The sequence below is a fragment of the Mustelus asterias genome, chromosome 5, assembly GCF_964213995.1.
Source record: "Mustelus asterias chromosome 5, sMusAst1.hap1.1, whole genome shotgun sequence".
NCBI classification, from domain to species: Eukaryota; Metazoa; Chordata; class Chondrichthyes; order Carcharhiniformes; family Triakidae; genus Mustelus; species Mustelus asterias.
The window spans coordinates 106,267,877-106,287,167 of NC_135805.1; the positions used below are offsets into that span (position 1 = coordinate 106,267,877).

Here is a 19,291-nt window from a genome sequence, read left to right on the forward strand (position 1 = left end):
GTACCCCTAGATCTCTTTGTTTTGTAACTCTCCCCAATGCCCTACCATTAACTGAGTAAGTCCTGCCCTGGTTCAATCTACCAAAATGCATCACCTCGCATTTATCTAAATTTATCTCCATCTGCCATTCATCAGCCCACTGGCCCAATTGATCAAGATCCCATTGCAATCCGAGATAACCTTCTTCACTGTCCACTATGCCACCAATCTTGGTGTCATCTGTAAACTTACTAACCATGCCTCCTATGTTCTCATCCAAATCATTAATATAAATGACAAATAACAGTGGACCCAGCACTGATTCCTGAGGCACACCACTGGTCACAGGTCTCTACAACCACGCTCGGCTTCTGTCATCAAGCCAATTTTGTATCCATTGTATTATGGAGGAGGGAAGAATTTACAAGAAATGAAAACAAGCATAGGTATAAACAAAACAGGAAAGGAGAGCATTGGACAATTGTTCTCAGTAAACAAAAGGGAGGACATAAATATAACCAGGGAATAGATTGAATTATAGAACAGGAGTATAAAAAGGTAAAAAAAAAGGTGAAAGGAAAAGTGGGTTAAGCTGTAGAGCAATGCAGCATCCTTAAAACAGAATGGTAAGACAATTGTATTTTGCGAGAAGGTAGTTCTGGTAGGGATTACTGAGATATAGCTACAGGAAAGTCAGGATTGGCAATTAAACATCACAAGATACAACATTTAGTGAAAAGGAGAGATGGAGCAGCTTTTCTCATTAGAGATAACATAACGGTAGTAGATTATTTAGGCAGATAGAATCCATTTGGTATAGATGAGATAATAAAGTCAATCTCATTATTTGATGTAGTCTGAAGACTACCTAATAGTGCCAAGGAGATGAAAGAAGAAATATGCAAACAAGTTAGAAAATTAGTGAAAAAAAATGATCGTGAAGGATTTCAACTACCCTGAAATTAATTAATCAGCAGAAGTAGATAAGAAGGCTAAGGAAATGGAGTTTTTAAGTGTCCACCATAATCCATAATGTGAGAAGCTCAACCAGGGAATATTTGCTACTTTATCTACCAATGGTAAACCAAAGCAAATAAGTGAAGTAAAAGTAGGGAAACATCTAAGCAATACTGACCCATAATATAATATGCATTAAGATAACTTAGAGACATAAGCTTGACAAAATTCAAAATAATAGATTGTTAAAAGGCCAATTTTCAGGGAATAAGCGTAGAACTTGTGAAAACATAGTGGGCAACAATATTGCCAAACCATGACGTGGAACATATGGGAAACATTTCACAGTGTTCAGCGTTGCTCAGAAAAAATATATTCTGATAAAAATCAAGACAAATTTAAAACTAATGAGACATCATGAATGAATAAAAACTTGATAGAGAAATTGAGAGTCGGGAAATAGAGAGAGAGAGAGAGAACATGCCTTGGAGACTGTAGACCAGTCAGTTTAGCATCAGTACTAGGACAATTAATGGAATCCTTACTAAAGCAGAAGAGGAAAGAGTTCTAAAAACTAAAAGTACAATGTTGATTAGTCAGCATGGATTTCAAGGGAGACTTTCTTGATTGACCAACATTATTGAATTGTTTGAAGAGGCAGAGATCGTAGATGAGGCTAATGCAGGCAAAGTAATTTATCTGGATTTTCAAAAGGTCTTTGATAAGGTCAGAGGATGTGGAGTAGGGGGACTAGTAGCAGAATAGATGCAAAACAAAAAATACTAAGTCGGACCGAAGAGTAATGAATACCCCTGATTTCTAAGACTTTGCTTTTGGTCCATGGCTGCTTTTAGCTTTTTTTTTCTCTGTCTGCTGAACCCGGGGCTTACACCCACCAACTTGGGTGTTTTAACTTCAAACCCAAGGATCATCTGGAAAACTCCCACAGACAACCTCTCAGAATTCCAAATAAGGCTTCACCCTGAATTACTCCTCCCTAAGGAAACAGAGGTTAATTGAGATGTTCAGTAGATTTTTGGATTAATTAACTATTAGCTTCATAATCAAATCTTCTGATTTTGGGACCCAGCTGAATAATTTAAATTTCTAATGGAGTCAGAACAATTTTCTTCAGACGTACTGCCTGTATTTCTCCAGCTAAATAAAGGCCACCTGCCACTTTTTGTGACTTTCATCCTCTGAACTCTCACCTTATGAGTATACACATCCCTTTCATATGCTATTGGTTGAGGTGTTCTGGCAATTTTAAAACCCAGCATTTTAATTACCTTATGTTACAATTTCAATCTTCCTAAAACTAAAAATAATCTTTTAATATGAACCATGAACTAGATGATTATGAATTCATATTTCCAGTATTTTGCTTCTGTATCTTTTAGAGTTTGGTTGATTCCTTCTGTAGTGTTTGTTCTTTCTGTTGTAGCAATATGGAAAATTACCTTTTACACCATCAGAAGAGGAGAGTATTTTATATGTCTCCAAATATGGTATCAAAGTTGCATCCACTGATCAATTTGTAAGTAAATTAATATTTCCTTTTGCTGTTATAATGGTGAGAAACTTTAAAAGATGCAGGAAAGAAAAAGAAAAGATGCTGGAAAATCTCAGCAGGTCTGGCAGCATCTGTAAGGAGAGAAAAAAGCTGACGTTGAGAGTCCAGATGACCCTTTGTCAAAGCTAAAAGGCATAGAAAGTGGGAGATATTTCTACTGTAGGGTGAGGGAATGAAAGATGAATCATAGCCACAGAAGCCAGGGGAAAATGCTGCTAATGGCAGTTCATAGAGAGAATAAAGGGTGTGAATGGCCAAACAGCAGAGAAGCTGAAATCAGAGGGTAAGCTGTGACAAGATGAAGATGTGGAGGGGTGGATGGGAGAGGGATAAAATTTAGAAAAAAGGGGAAGCAAAGGGGGAGAAAAGATAAGGAATGTGGGATAAAGTAGGGAGAAAGAATGGAGGGGAAGGAAAAGAAGAAAGACAATAAAGAAATAAAAGGTAGAGATAAAATTAAATAAAATGAAAACAAAGTTGTCGAGGTGGGATGGAGCTAATCATCTGAAGTTGTTGAATTCGATGTTGAGACCAGAAGGCTGTAAATGTGCCTAGCTGGAAGATGAGATGCTGTTCCTCCAGTTTGCGTTGAGCTTCACTGGAACATTGCAGCAGGCCAAGGACAGACATGTGGGCATGGGAGCAGGATCGTGTGTTAAAATGGCAAGCAACGGGAATGTCAGGGCCCTGATTGCGCACAGACCGAAGGTGCTCAGCAAAACACAGGAAAGAAAAAGTGCTCATTTCAAATTGTAATCATGTATCAGGATGCATTATCGTGACCTCCCCAGACAATTCCTATGAATTTCTAGCAGAGGAATAGGACGCAGTTGTATGTTGTGAGAAAGCAGTTATGGTAGCGATAACTGAGACATGTCTACTGAAAAATCAGGACTGTCAATTAAACATGGCAAGATATAAAATTTGAGTATTGCTGAAAAAATGATTTTTGTCAAAACTTTTCATCTTGCACTCATCAGGACAGTTCACACGAATACCAAACATAAAGGAACAATAATTTATACTGAATGAGAATAGTGCTGATGAGTTGGCAAGTGGACTCTGATTGGTAGAGATATTGCCATGGAGAATGTGCCAGTTGATGGTGACTGACACTTAACAGCCAAGCATTAGTTTGAAATTTAAATCAGACAGCTTGAGATGGTCAATGCTTTACCCTGAGGAATAGAACATAAGAACATAAGAAATAGGAGCAGGAGTAGGCCATCTAGCCCCTCGAGCCTGCCCCGCCATTCAATAAGATCATGGCTGATCTGACGTGGATCAGTACCACTTACCCGCCTGATCCCCATAACCCTTAATTCCCTTACCGATCAGGAATCCATCCATCCGCGCTTTAAACATATTCAGCGAGGTAGCCTCCACCACCTCAGTGGGCAGAGAATTCCAGAGATTCACCACCCTCTGGGAGAAGAAGTTCCTCCTCAACTCTGTCTTAAACCGACCCCCCTTTATTTTGAGGCTGTGTCCTCTAGTTTTAACTTCCTTACTAAGTGGAAAGAATCTCTCCGCCTCCACCCTGTCCAGCCCCCGCATTATCTTATAAGTCTCCATAAGATCCCCCCTCATCCTTCTAAACTCCAACGAGTACAAACCCAATCTCCTCAGCCTCTCCTCATAATCCAAACCCCTCATCTCCGGTATCAACCTGGTGAACCTTCTCTGCACTCCCTCCAATGCCAATATATCCTTCCTCATATAAGGGGACCAATACTGCACACAGTATTCCAGCTGCGGCCTCACCAATGCCCTGTACAGGTGCATCAAGACATCCCTGCTTTTATATTCTATCCCCCTCGCAATATAGGCCAACATCCCATTTGCCTTCTTGATCACCTGTTGTACCTGCAGACTGGGCTTTTGCGTCTCATGCACAAGGACCCCCTGGTCCCTTTGCACGGTAGCATGTTTTAATTTGTTTCCATTGAGATAGTAATCCCATTTGTTATTATTTCCTCCAAAGTGTATAACCTCGCATTTCTCAACGTTATACTCCATTTGCCATATCCTCGCCCACTCACTCAGCCTGTCCAAATCTCTCTGCAGATCTTCTCCGTCCTCCACACGATTCACTTTTCCACTTATCTTTGTGTCGTCTGCAAACTTCGTTACCCTACACTCCGTCCCCTCCTCCAGATCATCGATATAAATGGTAAACAGTTGCGGCCCGAGTACCGATCCCTGCGGCACGCCACTAGTTACCTTCCTCCAACCGGAAAAACACCCATTTATTCCGACTCTTTGCTTCCTGTCGGATAGCCAGTCCCCAATCCACTTTAACACACTACCCCCAACTCCGTGTGCCCTAATCTTCTTCAGCAGCCTTTTATGGGGCACCTTATCAAACGCCTTTTGGAAATCCAAAAACACCGCATCCACCGGTTCTCCTCCATCAACCGCCCTAGTCACATCTTCATAAAAATCCAACATGTTCGTCAAGCACGACTTTCCCCTCATGAATCCATGCTGCGTCTGATTGATCAAACCATTTCTATCCAGATGCCCTGCTATCTCCTCTTTAATAATGGATTCCAGCATTTTCCCTACTACAGACGTTAAGCTGACCGGCCTATAGTTACCCGCCTTTTGTCTCCTTCCTTTTTTAAACAGCGACGTAACATTAGCCGTTTTCCAATCAACCGGCACTACCCCAGAATGCAACGAGTTTTGATAAATAATCACTAACGCATCCACTATTACCTCTGACATTTCTTTCAATACCCTGGGATGCATTCCATCCGGACCCGGGGACTTGTCCACCTTCAGTCCCATTAGTCTACCCAGCACTGCCTCTCTGGTAACATTAATTGTATTAAGTATTTCTCCTGCTGCCAACCCTCTATCGTTAATATTTGGCAAACTATTTGTGTCCTCCACCGTGAAGACCGACACAAAAAACTTATTTAAAGACTCAGCCATATCCTCATTTCCCACTATTAACTCCCCCCTCTCATCCTCCAAGGGTCCAACATTCACTCAAGCCACTCTATTCCTTTTTATATATTTATAAAAACTTTTACTATCATTTTTTATACTAATTGCTAGCCTAGCTTCATAGTCTATCCTTCCTTTCTTTATCGCTTTCTTAGTCTCTCTTTTTGTTTCTTAAATTTTTCCCAATCACTTGTTTCTCCGCTATTTTTGGCCACTCTGTACGCAGCTGTTTTTATTTTAATACTCTCCTTTATTTCCTTCGTTATCCACGGCTGGTTCTCCCTTTTCTTACAATCCTTGTTTTTTGCTGGAATATATTTTTGCTGAGAACTGAAAAGGATCTCCTTAAAAATCCTCCACTGTTCCTCAGCTATCCTACCTGCCAGCCTGCTCTCCCAGTCTACCTTAGCCAATTCATCCCTCATCCTATCATATTTCCCTCTGTTCAAACAGAGGACACTGGTTTGAGACCAAACTTTCTCCTCTTCCATCTGAATCAGAAATTCGACCATATTGTGGTCACTAGACCCAAGAGGGTCCTTCACAATAAGATCCTTAATTCTACCTACCTCGTTACACAATACCAGATCCAAAATAGCTCGTTCCCTCGTCGGTTCCGTAACATGCTGTTCAAGGAAACTATCCCGACAGCATTCTAAGAACTCTTCCTCCATTCCACCCTTACCGACTTGAGTCTGCCAGTCAATGTGCATGTTGAAGTCCCCCATGATTATTGCCGTTCCGTTTTTACACGCATCCCTTATCTGCTTGTTTATAGCCCTCCCTACCTCAACATTATTATTTGGGGGCCTATATACCACACCTACTAGTGTCTTTTTCCCTCTACTATTCTTCATCTCTACCCATAACGATTCCACGTTTTGTTCCTCAGAGCCTATGTCATCCCTCAGTACTACCCTGATATTATCTCTTATTAATAGCGCGACCCCACCACCTTTTCCTTCCTGTCTATTCTTCCTAAACGCCTGATACCCCTGGATATTCATCTCCCAGTCCTGGTCACCTTTCAGCCACGTTTCTGTAATGGCCACTAGATCGTACCCACTTGTGCTGATTTGCACCATCAACTCATTCACCTTGTTCCGAATGCTTCGTGCATTCAGGCAAAGTGTCCTTATTCCAGCTTTTATCTAGACCCGCTTTGATGAGTCGCGAACACCCTCTCCCTCTACTCCCTTATCTAAATTACCGCCTTCATTCACTTGCACCCTCTCCTCTACCATTAATTTTGTAATTCCCCTTACCCCTGCATCCTCCCCCCCATCAATTAGTTCCTTGATCCTAGTCAACTCTTCTAGCTCCCCTCCCCCCAACCTATCTAGTTTAAATTCTCCCCAGTAGCCTTAGCCAACCTACCGGCCAGGATATTGGTCCCCGTGTGATTCAAGTTCCACCCGTTTTTTGTATACAGATCACCCCTGCCCCTAAAGAGGTCCCAATGGTCCAGGAACCTGAATCCCTGCCCCCTGCACCAGTCCCTCAGCCACACATTCATCCTCCACCTCACTCCATTCCTGCCCTCACCTTCCCGTGGCACAGGCAGTAATCCTGAGATTACTACCTTTGCTTTCCTCTTTCTCAGCTGTCTCCCTAATTCCCTGTACTCCCTTTTCATGACCCCTTCTCCCTTCCTACCCACATCAGCGGTACCAATATGTACCGCTACCTCAGGCTCCTCTCCCTCCCACCTCAGGATTTCCGGGACGCGACTAGCGACATCCTGGATCCCGGCCCCAGGGAGGCAGACCACCATGCGAGAATCCCGCCTACCTCCGCAGAAACGCCTGTTTGAACCAGTAAATTGCGGTCCTTGTTGTGTTTAGCTAAAACAAGTACAATGTATGTATATTATTTCTGTGTGCAAAGTATGGAGCCTTGTGTACCTAGCTTCTAGTATAAGCCTGATTGACAATCTTAAATTGATTGTCAGCACAATTCTTAGCACACAGGATTATTTAGCAAATGTTGTCCAGTCGCGGAATCACATTGAATGTTGGATATTTACAAGGGTACAGAACTCATTTATAGCCCAGAATGTAAGAAGCCCAACAAGGGAATATTTGCTAATCAATCTAACAATGGTAAAGCAAAGTAAACTTGCCTATGCACAACACTTTGTTGCCCTTGGACTGTAATTTTGCGTTGAGCATGTTGATTTGTGTGATGGAATAAAAATTAATATTAACATGACTAGCTGACGTAAAAAAAGTTTACATCAGGCTACTGGAGAGACTTTAAACTAGAAAGGTTGGGGGGAGGGAATCGAAATGAGGGGACTGAGAGCGAGGAGGTTAGCTCGCAAATAGATAAGGAATGTAGACAGGGTAAGAGGGAGGTTAGACGAGTGAGGGAGAAGGGAAGTGCTCAGGCTGAAGGTCTGAGATGTGTCTATTTTAATGCCAGGAGTGTAGTGAATAAAGTGGATGAGCTTGGAGCGTGGATTGCTGCTTCGAATTGTGATGTGGTGGCCATTACGGAGACTTGGATGTCTCAGGGACAGGACTGGGTGCTTCAGGTGCCAGGTTTTAGATGTTTCAGGAAGGACAGGGAGGGAGGCAAGAGAGGGGGGGGAGTGGCACTGTTGATCAGGGATAGTGTCACGGCTGTAGAGAAGGTGGACGCCGTGGAGGGACTGACTACGGAATCTCTGTGGGTGGAGGTTAGGAATAGGAAGGGGTCGGTAACTTTGCTGGGTGTTTTCTATAGGCCGCCCAATAGTAACAGAGATGTTGAGGAGCAGATGGGGAAACAGATCCTGGAGAGATGTAGGAATAACAGAGTTGTCGTGATGGGAGATTTTAATTTCCCAAACATAGATTGGAATATCCCTAGGGCTAGGGGTTTGGATGGAGAGGAGTTTGTTAGGTGTGTCCAGGAGAGTTTCCTGACACAGTATGTGGATAAGCCTACTAGAGGAGAGGCTGTTCTTGATCTGGTGCTGGCTAATGAACCTGGACAGGTGGAGGATCTCTCGGTGGGTGAACATCTTGGGGATAGCGATCATAATTCTATCTCCTTCACGATAGCATTGGAAAGAGATAGGGTCAGGCAGGCTAGGAAAGTGTTTCTCTGGAGTAAAGGGAAATACAGTGTCATCAGGGAGGAAATTAGACGGGTAAATTGGAAGGAGGCATTCTTGGGGAAAAGTACCGAAGGAAAGTGGAGGATTTTCAAGGAATGTTTGTCTGGAGCTCTGCATGACAACGTTCCGATGAGACAGGGGGGTGTTGGTAGGGTACGGGAACCGTGGTGCACGAAGGTTGTGATGAACCTGGTAAATAAGAAAAGAGAGGCGTACAGAAGGTTCAGAGAGCTAGGAGGTGTTAAGGATTTAGAGGAGTATACGCGATGTAGGAAGGAGCTTAAGAAGGAAATTAGGAGAGCGAGAAGGGGTCATGAGAAGACCTTGGCGGGTAAGATTAAGGAGAATCCCAAGGCTTTCTACAAATATGTCAAGAGTAAAAGGATGAGATGTGAAGGCATAGGACCCTTAAAAGGTGAAGGGGGAAAAGTTTGTGCGGAACCGTTAGAAATGGCGGAGGTGCTTAATGAATACTTTACCTCGGTATTCACGGTGGAAAGGGATCTGGGTGGTTGTACTGCTGGATTGCGGAGGACAGAAAGGATCGAGCATGTGGACATAAAGAAAGAGGATGTGTTGGAACTATTGAATGGCATCAAGGTTGGTAAGTCGCCGGGACCGGATGGGATGTACCCCAGGTTACTGTGAGAGGCGAGGGAGGAGATTGCGGAGCCTTTGGCGATGATCTTTGCATCGTCGATGGAGACGGGAGAGGTTCCGGAGGATTGGAGGATTGCGGATGTGGTCCCTATATTCAAGAAAGGGAACAGGGACAGCCCGGGAAATTACCGACCGGTGAGTCTAACCTCAGTGGTTGGTAAGTTGATGGAGAGGATCCTGAGAGACAGGATTTATGATCATCTAGAGAAGTTTAGTATGATCAAAAGTAGTCAGCACGGCTTTGTCAGGGGCAGGTCGTGCCTTACGAGCCTGGTTGAGTTCTTTGAAAATGTGACCAAGCACATTGACGAAGGAAGAGCGGTGGATGTGGTCTATATGGACTTCAGCAAAGCGTTCGATAAGGTCCCCCATGCAAGACTTCTTGAGAAAGTGAGAGGGCATGGGATCCAAGGGGCTGTTGCCTTGTGGATCCAGAACTGGCTTGCCTGCAGAAGGCAGAGAGTGGCTGTGGAGGGGTCTTTCTCTGCATGGAGGTCAGTGACCAGTGGAGTGCCCCAGGGATCTGTTCTGGGACCCTTGCTGTTTGTCATTTTCATAAATGACCTGGATGAGGAAGTGGAGGGATGGGTTGGTAAGTTTGCTGACGACACCAAGGTAGGTGGTGTTGTGGATAGTTTGGAGGGATGTCAGAAGTTGCAGCGAGACATAGATAGAATGCAAGACTGGGCGGAGAAGTGGCAGATGGACTTCAACCCGGATAAGTGTGTAGTGATCCATTTTGGCAGATCCAATGGGATGGAGCAGCAGTATAAAATGAAGGGTACCATTCTTAGCAGTGTAGAGGATCAGAAGGACCTTGGGGTCCGGGTCCATAGGACTCTTAAATCGGCCTCGCAGGTGGAGGATGCGGTCAAGAAGGCGTATGGCGTACTAGCCTTCATTAATCGAGGGATTGAGTTTAGGAGTCGGGAGATAATGCTGCAGCTTTATAGGACCCTGGTTAGACCCCACTTGGAGTACTGCGCGCAGTTCTGGTCACCTCATTACAGGAAAGATGTTGAAGCCATTGAAAGGGTGCAGAGGAGATTTACAAGGATGTTGCCTGGATTGGGGGGCATGCCTTATGAGGATAGGTTGAGGGAGCTTGGTCTCTTCTCCCTGGAGAGACGAAGGATGAGAGGTGACCTGATAGAGGTTTACAAGATGTTGAGGGGTCTGGATAGGGTGGACTCTCAGAGGCTATTTCCAAGGGCTGAAATGGTTGCTACGAGAGGACACAGGTTTAAGGTGCTGGGGGGTAGGTACAGGGGGGATGTCAGGGGTAAGTTTTTCACTCAGAGGGTGGTGGGTGAGTGGAATCGGCTGACGTCGGTGGTGGTGGAGGCAAACTCGTTGGGGTCTTTTAAGAGACTTCTGGATGAGTACATGGGATTTAATGGGATTGAGGGCTATAGATAGGCCTAGAGGTGGGGATGTGATCGGCGCAACTTGTGGGCCGAAGGGCCTGTTTGTGCTGTGACTTTCTATGTTCTATGTTCTATCATCATCTACTAATTAGTGTCAACAGATAAAACACTAGTGCATGTAGACATCACAGTGCACACTTTACATTATTTATGCTTAAACAAAAAGGAAATGGTTTTTGGCTGATCTCATGGCCCAGATACCAACAACCTGCCTTTATAAACAATTTTTGTGTCTCCCATTTACCAATGCTGCTGGACATACTGCTGTAGGCCCCCTGCTTCTGCCAGTGCACAGCAGTAACTGTTTGCTGTATTTACAATTAAAGAACAGGAATAATATTATTAATTTTTTGTAAATTAGGGGTTCCCAAGCTGTGGTGTTTTACCCCGAAGAGCAATTGGGGTTGTGAGCTCTGAGACAGCAATTGCAGCTGTGAAGCAGAGACTCAGATTTGACAGTCCTGCGTTTGGCTGTGATGCCCATTTAAATATGCCTTTTTTGGCCTTTTGGTTAAATCATTGAGCTCTGAGGTCTGATTGCTGACAACAGCAGAGCCTACAAAATAGTATGTGTCTTAGTTTTCTTTTTATGCCTGTATCCTTGCTGTTTGAACAATGCAACACAGCTCATCAGTCACTTAACATTAGCTTTTGCTTTCAGGATGCTCTGATAACTAGATAGATGCTATATACCACACATCATTCTTGCACAAATACAATGCTGCAAGCCTCAAATCCAGTTCTCACCGCCTCCAGCTATTCAGCGATAGCTGGCAAACCATTGAAAAACATTGCTACACAATTACTGAGATTCTGCCCCCTTTTGCAGGACAAGGCAACACATAACAAAGCAGTGGAGCAGAGCCATTGGGGGATGTTTCCCTGCATCTCCTGAGCCCGATGGTTCTGCATATTGTTGGGCTGGATGTGCCAATGGCTATGGCAGTGGCTGGCACTGCTGCCTATCAGCACCAGGTTCAATTCCTGCCTTGGGTGACTGTGTGGAGTTTGCAAGTTCTCCCTGTATCTGCGTGTTTCCTCCAGGTGATCTGGTTTCCACCCACACTCCAAAGATGTGCAGGTTAGGTTAATTGGCTATGCTAAATTGACCCTTAGCATAAGGGGGATTAGCAGTGTAAATACATGGGGTTACAGGGATAGGGCCAGGGTGGGATTGTTGCCGGTGCAGGCTTGATGGGCTGAATGGCCTTCTTCTGCACTGTAGGGTTTCTATGACTGTCTGTTCCAGTCTAATGCCCCTTCTCAAATCCCACCTCACCTTCATCCTGCTACCTGGCATGGTGAGCAAGGTGCAGATGGTGTTACCAGAAACCTCTTGTTTTCCAATCCACTCCACCCCTGCCTTCTTGCATGGCAGGAAGATATCTAAAACAGTATTGCTACTATAACTAAAACAAATGGCAGAGCAGGTTTGATGAGCCAAATATTCCCATGATATTCACACTCCACTAATTCAGGTCACAGGTTTAGTTTGAAAAAACTTCAATTATTCCAGTTGTTTTGATATAGAATTCAATTTCCTGTCACTCAAATACATGTAAAGCAATAAATTATACTAACAATTTTTCTTCTTTTTGGCAGGACATTTTGCACAGACATCCATTGTATTTGATAGTACGGATGATCTGTTATGATGATGGCTTGGGAATGGGAAAAAGCTTCCTTGCTCTCAAAACCACAGATGCAAATCAGAATGATTATAGTATCTGTGTGTATCAGTGTAATAGCCTGGTGAGAAATGTTTTTTCTCTTTTGTTTTAAATTTTAAGAGGTCATAAAGTCAAATGTAAGTGGTGGTTTGGCATCTAGCTATCAAATCAATACAGGAAACACAGGTTGCATCCGCCACCTCTTTACTAGTGGTATTTTAAACACCTATTTATACCACATAGGATGGGTGATTAAAGTGTGCAATTTGAATGAGGGAAACTAACCAAAACTGATCCTGATGTAAAGAAATTGTACATGTAACGTTTCCTATAATGGACAGTTGAATAGTGTGTGCCTTGGCCAGCTCCTACATTTATTCACTCTCCATAACAGTCTCCAAATCTTAACATGGACACGCCCAAGATGATTTCATACCATCTACAAGTTAACTTTATCCCACTATATGGTGTTAAGGAAAGTCTATTTCATATCACTTTTTCCTTACTCTGATAATGGTAATCTCTATATAATTTAAATTTCCATTATGCTTGCTCATGCCCAAATCTTTGGCATCCTCTCCTCATCCAAATAGGCTTTGTTGTTTCTCTCCTGTTAATTTTCCTACCCAGCCCCTAAGCCAGTCTCAACTCAAGCCATCACTACTCATCTCCTTTTCTACTAGGGGCTTTTTAATGGCTAGGACAATGGAGGCATAGTTCTGTCACTCTTCATATTCTCTGAAGGGTCAATCATCCTTGCAAGAAGCAACCCTACTAGTCCCAACCCTTCTCACCAACTAGGAGGCTGATCTCCTTCCCATACTGCTGGCAAATCAACAGTCGCTGTTCCCCTTCTCAGCGTTTCATTCTAGAAAGTCAAAATAGGGCCCTTCCTTTCTATTATCTTGTCGATTTTTGAAATTATATCCTGTGACTTGGATTACTGTAAGAAGTTTAACAACACCAGGTTAAAGTCCAACAGGTTTATTTGGTAGCAAAAGCCACACAAGCTTTCGGAGCTCCAAGCCCCTTCTTCAGGTGAGTCACCTGAAGAAGGGGCTTGGAGCTCCGAAAGCTTGTGTGGCTTTTGCTACCAAATAAACCTGTTGGACCTGGTGTTGTTAAACTTCTTACTGTGTTTACCCCAGTCCAACACCGGCATCTCCACATCATGACTTGGATTACTGGCAGAGTCAGTGTCACATGTTTCATCTATTCCCCTATTCCTTTAGCATATTCATGTTTGAGGCTCCAATCTCTATTCTATTGTCTTATCTTCTATTTAAGTTTTAAATAACATAAGCTCCATGTTACATTTTTCTGCATTCTTACTTGAGCCTATTTATGCAATGACAACTCATCTTTATTGATTTTAATCTTCACCTTGGCTCTTTGCCACCACCTATGCTTTGAATTCAATGCCTTCTTTCTTAATTTTCCTCAATTATCAATTCTCTAAGCACCATGGACCTCCACAGCAGCACAAAGCATCATGTGTGACTTTGGTGAATGATCCTACCTTTGTGTGTGTCACATGTAGCTGAAGAACAGCAGGAAGGTAACTTTTGGATCCTTGGACTCCAGAGATAATGGTTTTGGAGTAGGAAATGAAGTTGCAGATGTTACAGCTACGATTGACTAGGCAAGAATGGAACATAGAGAGCAGTGTCCCTGACACTGGTGTGGTCACTGTGTCAAAGGCTTCAAAATAGGGTGAGGGGGATAGTGCACCAGCTAAAGAAGATTTATTTGACCTCGATCAAGAACATTTCAGTGCTTCAGCAGAGGGTCTTGAATGTCTATGTACAAGAAACAATTAACATGCAGGTACAGTAAGCAATTAGACAATTATTGCAAGAGGGGTTGGAGTATAAGAATAATAAATTTATGCTGCAGTTGTACAGGACTTTGAGACCATATCTGGAGTACGGTTTACAATTTTGGTCTCCATTCCCTAGAAAGAATATACCTGTTTTCCAGGTGCAAAAATGGTTCACTAGATTGATTCCTAGGATGAGGGGGTATCCTATCCTCTGGAGTTTAGAAGAATGAGTGGGCGATCTCATTGAAATGCAAGACTGAGGGCTTCAGAGGAAAGATGCTCTCGTGGCTGGAAGTACTAGGACTAGGAGATGGTCATTAGGACAGAGGCGAGAGACAGCTTTTTCAATCAGAGGGCTGTGAATCTTATGGATGGTCAGTCATTGAGAATATTCAAGATCAAGGTCAACAGATTTCAACTCGAACAAATCAATGGAATTTGGAGATTTCGAATTAGGATCATGTTGATCCTCGATCCAATGTAGGAGGGGGGGCTGGTCTATTTCTGCTCCTATTGCTCATATTACTTATCATAAGCATCACAAAGCAATTGTCAGAATGACTGAGGCATGACAATACTCTAATTCCATTGCTAATTTTGGATTTGGTAAAAATCACAACTTAAGTCACATTCCCACAGCATTATTGAAATTAGTTCTGTGGCTGACCTAATATTCGGTGGAACTAATGAAGCTCATTCAACATGTGATGTGTGTGTATTTCTAACATGTTTAATTTATATCTGTTGTGAAATCTAAAAAAAGAAATTATGCCTTAAATAAAATTACATCCGTAAATAGGCATTGTGACTGAATAATCCAATCCTTCTGTTTCAGGAACAAGCTCAAACGATCTGCAAAGTTCTGTCCACTGCTTTTGATTCAGCACTTTCCTCAGAGAAATCCTAACATGACTGCCATATAAACAATGAATTTGATAACTCATGATATAGATTCTTTGGTTATTTACCTTATGTTTAACTGTTTTCAATTACTGCTGCCTTAAGTCTGTGAACTAAGTGTACCAATTCTGAGATTTGAAGTTGCCAATATTTTTAGTAAAATGAGAAATATTGGTCTGTTTGTTAGTATTCTGCAAGTCTCCAATTTCATAGCAGTCCATTAATGGGTTACATTATTATTTCTATTGCAGAATGATTACAGTGTCAATTATCCCCATTGCTCCTTGCAGTCAACTTAAGTTTACTGCAGGCTTAAAGAAAATGCAAATAATCACTGAAATGTAATAAACTTGTAGCAATCATGGAGCATTGCTCTGTACAATAATATTACTTCATAGACATTGGACCAATCGTGAATAAGTTTGGTAATCTTTTACTACATTGTATAATTAAATGTATGTACCTTGGCACTAACAGTAGCTGCTTAAAAATATACAAGTCTTAATATCTTTTTGAGCCAAATATATTTTACAAATATTGTATAGTGCTGGTTTCTAAAGTAAATGGCATTGCATTTTTTTGCCCTTTTAAATAAGCATACAATGAAGTAGCGTCCTTTTATTTATACACAACTTTGTAGTACAATTTATGTTGCAAGTTGTCACAAATTAAAAAAAAGACAAGTAAATTGCTCGACTTCTATTAATCTCAATCACTGTCAGAGGTGACAAAATACGTTCTGTAGCCTGTAGACAATATGTCTTTTGAATGATATAGAAAAGAGAAGTCCTTTGACTAAATGAAGGATTGTTTACATTATGACCATAAAGATGGAAAGACTGTTCTCTTAGCCAGTTAAGGTGACAATAGCCTTGCTGATCCCAGGTTCAATCCCCGATGCTGAGTTGCTGATCTTCCCAAGCTAACAGAATAGGGCAGGAAGGACTACAGTTAGCACCAACACTCCTAAATTGAGGCAAACATTACTAGGCTACGTCCTGCTGCTGACCATTATCTAGTATGCTGGAGAAATTACATGTATGGACATCAAATGAGAACAATGTCAACTGAGGTACCAAAGGCGAATCAGCCTGCCAACAATGCCCTGGCTTGCATATGAACAATGGTTCATCTACTTTGAATTAATGACTAGGAAGCCATACCCCAGAAATGTGTCAACACCTTAAGGCTGGAAGAAAATTGATACAAAATGAAAGGTTTGGCAACAATTTTTTTGTCTATATTATTGAGTTCCAATGCAGTTTGTAAGAAGAAACAAAAACTATATTTTTAAAATTTTTTGGAAAATCAAGTAACATTCAAATTGGTGTCATCTCTTGATGTTAAATAATGAAGTGATCTCATATAGCATTGAAAATAATCCAGCAGCCACTGTAATTTCAGAGCAGCTCATGTATTTCATCTCCCAAATGCGCTCACCAAAAAAAAACACTCGTACAAACTATTATTCCCAGCCTGGAAACTATTTATTGACTCAGTTGAAAATTTAGCACATGAATTAAATTTTATTGATTTATTTTAACCTACAGATATAAAGCTTTGCAGAAGTATTTAAAAGTAGATGGTACTTTATTATTAGAGACTGAATATTTTTGTAGAACAAGATTGACAAGAACATGCTGGTAATGATCATCTGCTGGGATTCTACGTAAGTGCATAGTACTTTTTCCTGTTTTCCTCATCTGGGTCAAGTTAATTCTTTAAACTAATCCAGTTTCAAATTGCAGTATATTAAAAAATGTTTTATATTTTCATCCTTAAGCATATTATTCTGGACTTCGTTTAGTGCCAGAAGTGCACTTTAGTCCCATCCTCTAAATAAGAAGAGCTGAACAGCAGAGGAATTTTCAAGGGCAACTAAATGAATAACTATACATGGATTTCTCAAATTTAGACTTTAATAAAATGGAGTTGATCTGTACCAAATCTACTGATTAACAAAATGATTGTTAATAGTTATAGCAGCCTCACCTCGGTGCAATAGATGGATGGATATTTAAAGTATTTTAGAAATTCAGATTTTGTACAGTATTTCATCAGATGCTCACGATTCCTTCACAAATAATGAATTCATTAGGCCTCATCTTCAAAATCTGTACAAAATACCTGCATTGCTGAAGCAGGCTATGCTTTAATAAGAGTTAATTACATTTCGGGATTAACTCCAATGTTAAACTGGGATGTACAATACATTACACATGCTTTAATTATCAAATCAATGCAATGAAATGCAGAAGTATAGGATTTAACATTTACAATATATATAAATATATACAGTTGCTCTGCAACAAACACCTAGCTTGTGATCGATCCATTTTACACCGCGTCTCAAACAGGATTTTTTTCTACTCTTAAGTACCACTCTCAGATGATGACAGTAGATGGCACCAGTTATCCTGTCTTGAGATTCTTATGGTCCTTTTAATCATTCATAGAAAGTAATAATCCTGAATGATGTCAACATCTTCAGTACTAATTCACATTGCATACAAGAGTTAATAAGTTCTATTTTTTGACAATAATTACAACCAAATTTAGTTAAGAGGCTACAATTTTTAAGTTTACTGCTAACCCAAAGGATTTTTCAAATTTTCGTTCCTATGCATTGGAAGCCAGACTGACAGCTTTTTTTTTAAATGACCACGTATGTAACAAGTCTAAAACTTTAAAAGAATAGTTTTCCAATACAGGCCAATAAGATCATTGCAAAAAAAATTTGAGATGAAAGTTTACTACAAATGATTTGCACTGTGTACCATTTTTAATTTATTTTTCTTAAGTTCTGTTTTTAGTAATAAAAGAATCAACAATTCTGTGCAGAACTTTCAAAAATAAAGTCTGCAACAAATTTTGAATATTTTTGCAAACCGATTTAGCTATTTAAACACTGTTTTGGTTAAACCATTTAATGCAACAAAACACAGACTGTACAAACTGCAAAGAGGACCCCTAAAAACCATATCAAATTTCAGTCACTAACTTTCCCTCTTTTGAAGAAGAGCCTTTGAGAATATTAATGCTGTTTATTAGCTGCCTTTTGAAAATATTAATATTTACAATACTAGGGTCCCGTGTTCATGAATTAATTTGGGGATTTTTAAAATGGAAATTACAGTATTTAAATAAAAATCAATGCAGAAAAAGTGGTACTCTTAGATTTGTGGTAGTGTTTTAAGGCTTTAAGTTGTGAAGTTCACCCAAACAGCATGCTTACTAAATTCATTACCTGATTTATGGAATCTAGATCATAGTTTTGATCAGTACTGTGTCCTCCAGCTTTGCTCCACTACTAATGCTACATACTAGCAAAATATTTTGATTTTCAGCATGTTTTTGGCAGTTAGTGACATAAGGTAGTCATTATTCATGAACAATTAGCATTCTTTCTATTCCCAAGTACCTACATGCACCAAAGCAAATGGACAGAAATGAAATGTCCACAATTTATAACGAATCTCCAGTTGTACTGAAAGTGCAAATAGTTTAACAAGAATACATATTCAAGAACTAGTTACTTATAACATCTTCCAGCTAAGAAGTGATTTGTCTATCAAGTCAAACATAGATATTTTCCTCGTCATCTGATGGTATGGTACCATGCTCCAAATTGTTTTTCCTCAACTTCTTTAAGGAAGCTCAGTCAGCAATGAAGTGCACAAATGTCACAGGGAATACACCCCTTCGCTTCGGGTCTCCTTCAATGTGGCCAATCTACAGAGAAACAAATACTTCAGTATATTTAGAGAATGTGGTGCTCAAGATCATTTTAAAATATGTATTCTTTCATGGGATGCGGACATCACTAATAACGCCAGCAATTGTTGCCCACCCTTAATTGTCCTTGAACTAAATGGCTTGCGAGATCATTGAGGGCAGTTAAAAGTCAACAACACTGGACTGACACGTAGCTTTCCATTTCAGTTTTTAATTAAATTCCACCAGTTGCCCATGGAGTGATTTGAACCCCGTCCCCAGAGTAGTAGCCTGACCCTTTGGGTTACTGGTCCAGTGACATTACCACTATGCTGCCATCTTTCCCATGCCACCATCTTCCCCCAAATAATAACTTTAAAAAAAAAACAATGACATTTTCCCCTGGATTACCTTTAAACTAATATCAGGCAGTTTATTAACAAGTTTAGAATCTAATCAAGGTATTGTAATGTCTTTGAAAGTGAACCGCAAAATTATAGTGAAGTTCTTGACATCCATTAAAAATGTACA

At 41.0% G+C, this 19,291-nt stretch overlaps 2 protein-coding genes across 8 annotated transcripts in view; one reads left to right on the forward strand and one right to left on the reverse strand.

Annotated features, from left to right (window-relative positions):
- itgb1bp1 (integrin beta 1 binding protein 1) overlaps nt 1–16,990 on the forward strand; it is a 39,233-nt gene extending 22,243 nt beyond the window's left edge. The window contains exons 5-7 of one of the 4 annotated variants that reach the window (XM_078213171.1): nt 2,381–2,473; nt 12,257–12,406; nt 14,982–15,553. In XM_078213171.1, coding sequence (XP_078069297.1) covers nt 2,381–2,473; nt 12,257–12,406; nt 14,982–15,053 — 315 coding nt within the window. In that variant the 3' untranslated portion in view covers nt 15,054–15,553. Of the gene's footprint in view, nt 1–2,380; nt 2,474–12,256; nt 12,407–14,981 lie in introns of all 4 variants that reach the window. The other 3 variants (XM_078213173.1, XM_078213174.1, XM_078213175.1) reach the window with 3 other exon arrangements.
- asap2a (ArfGAP with SH3 domain, ankyrin repeat and PH domain 2a) overlaps nt 15,691–19,291 on the reverse strand; it is a 164,836-nt gene continuing 161,235 nt past the window's right edge. For all 4 annotated transcript variants that reach the window (XM_078213169.1, XM_078213168.1, XM_078213167.1 and 1 more), the window contains exon 28: nt 15,691–18,778. In XM_078213169.1, the coding sequence (XP_078069295.1) occupies nt 18,704–18,778 (75 nt within the window). In that variant the 3' untranslated portion in view covers nt 15,691–18,703. The remainder of the gene's footprint in view (nt 18,779–19,291) is intronic.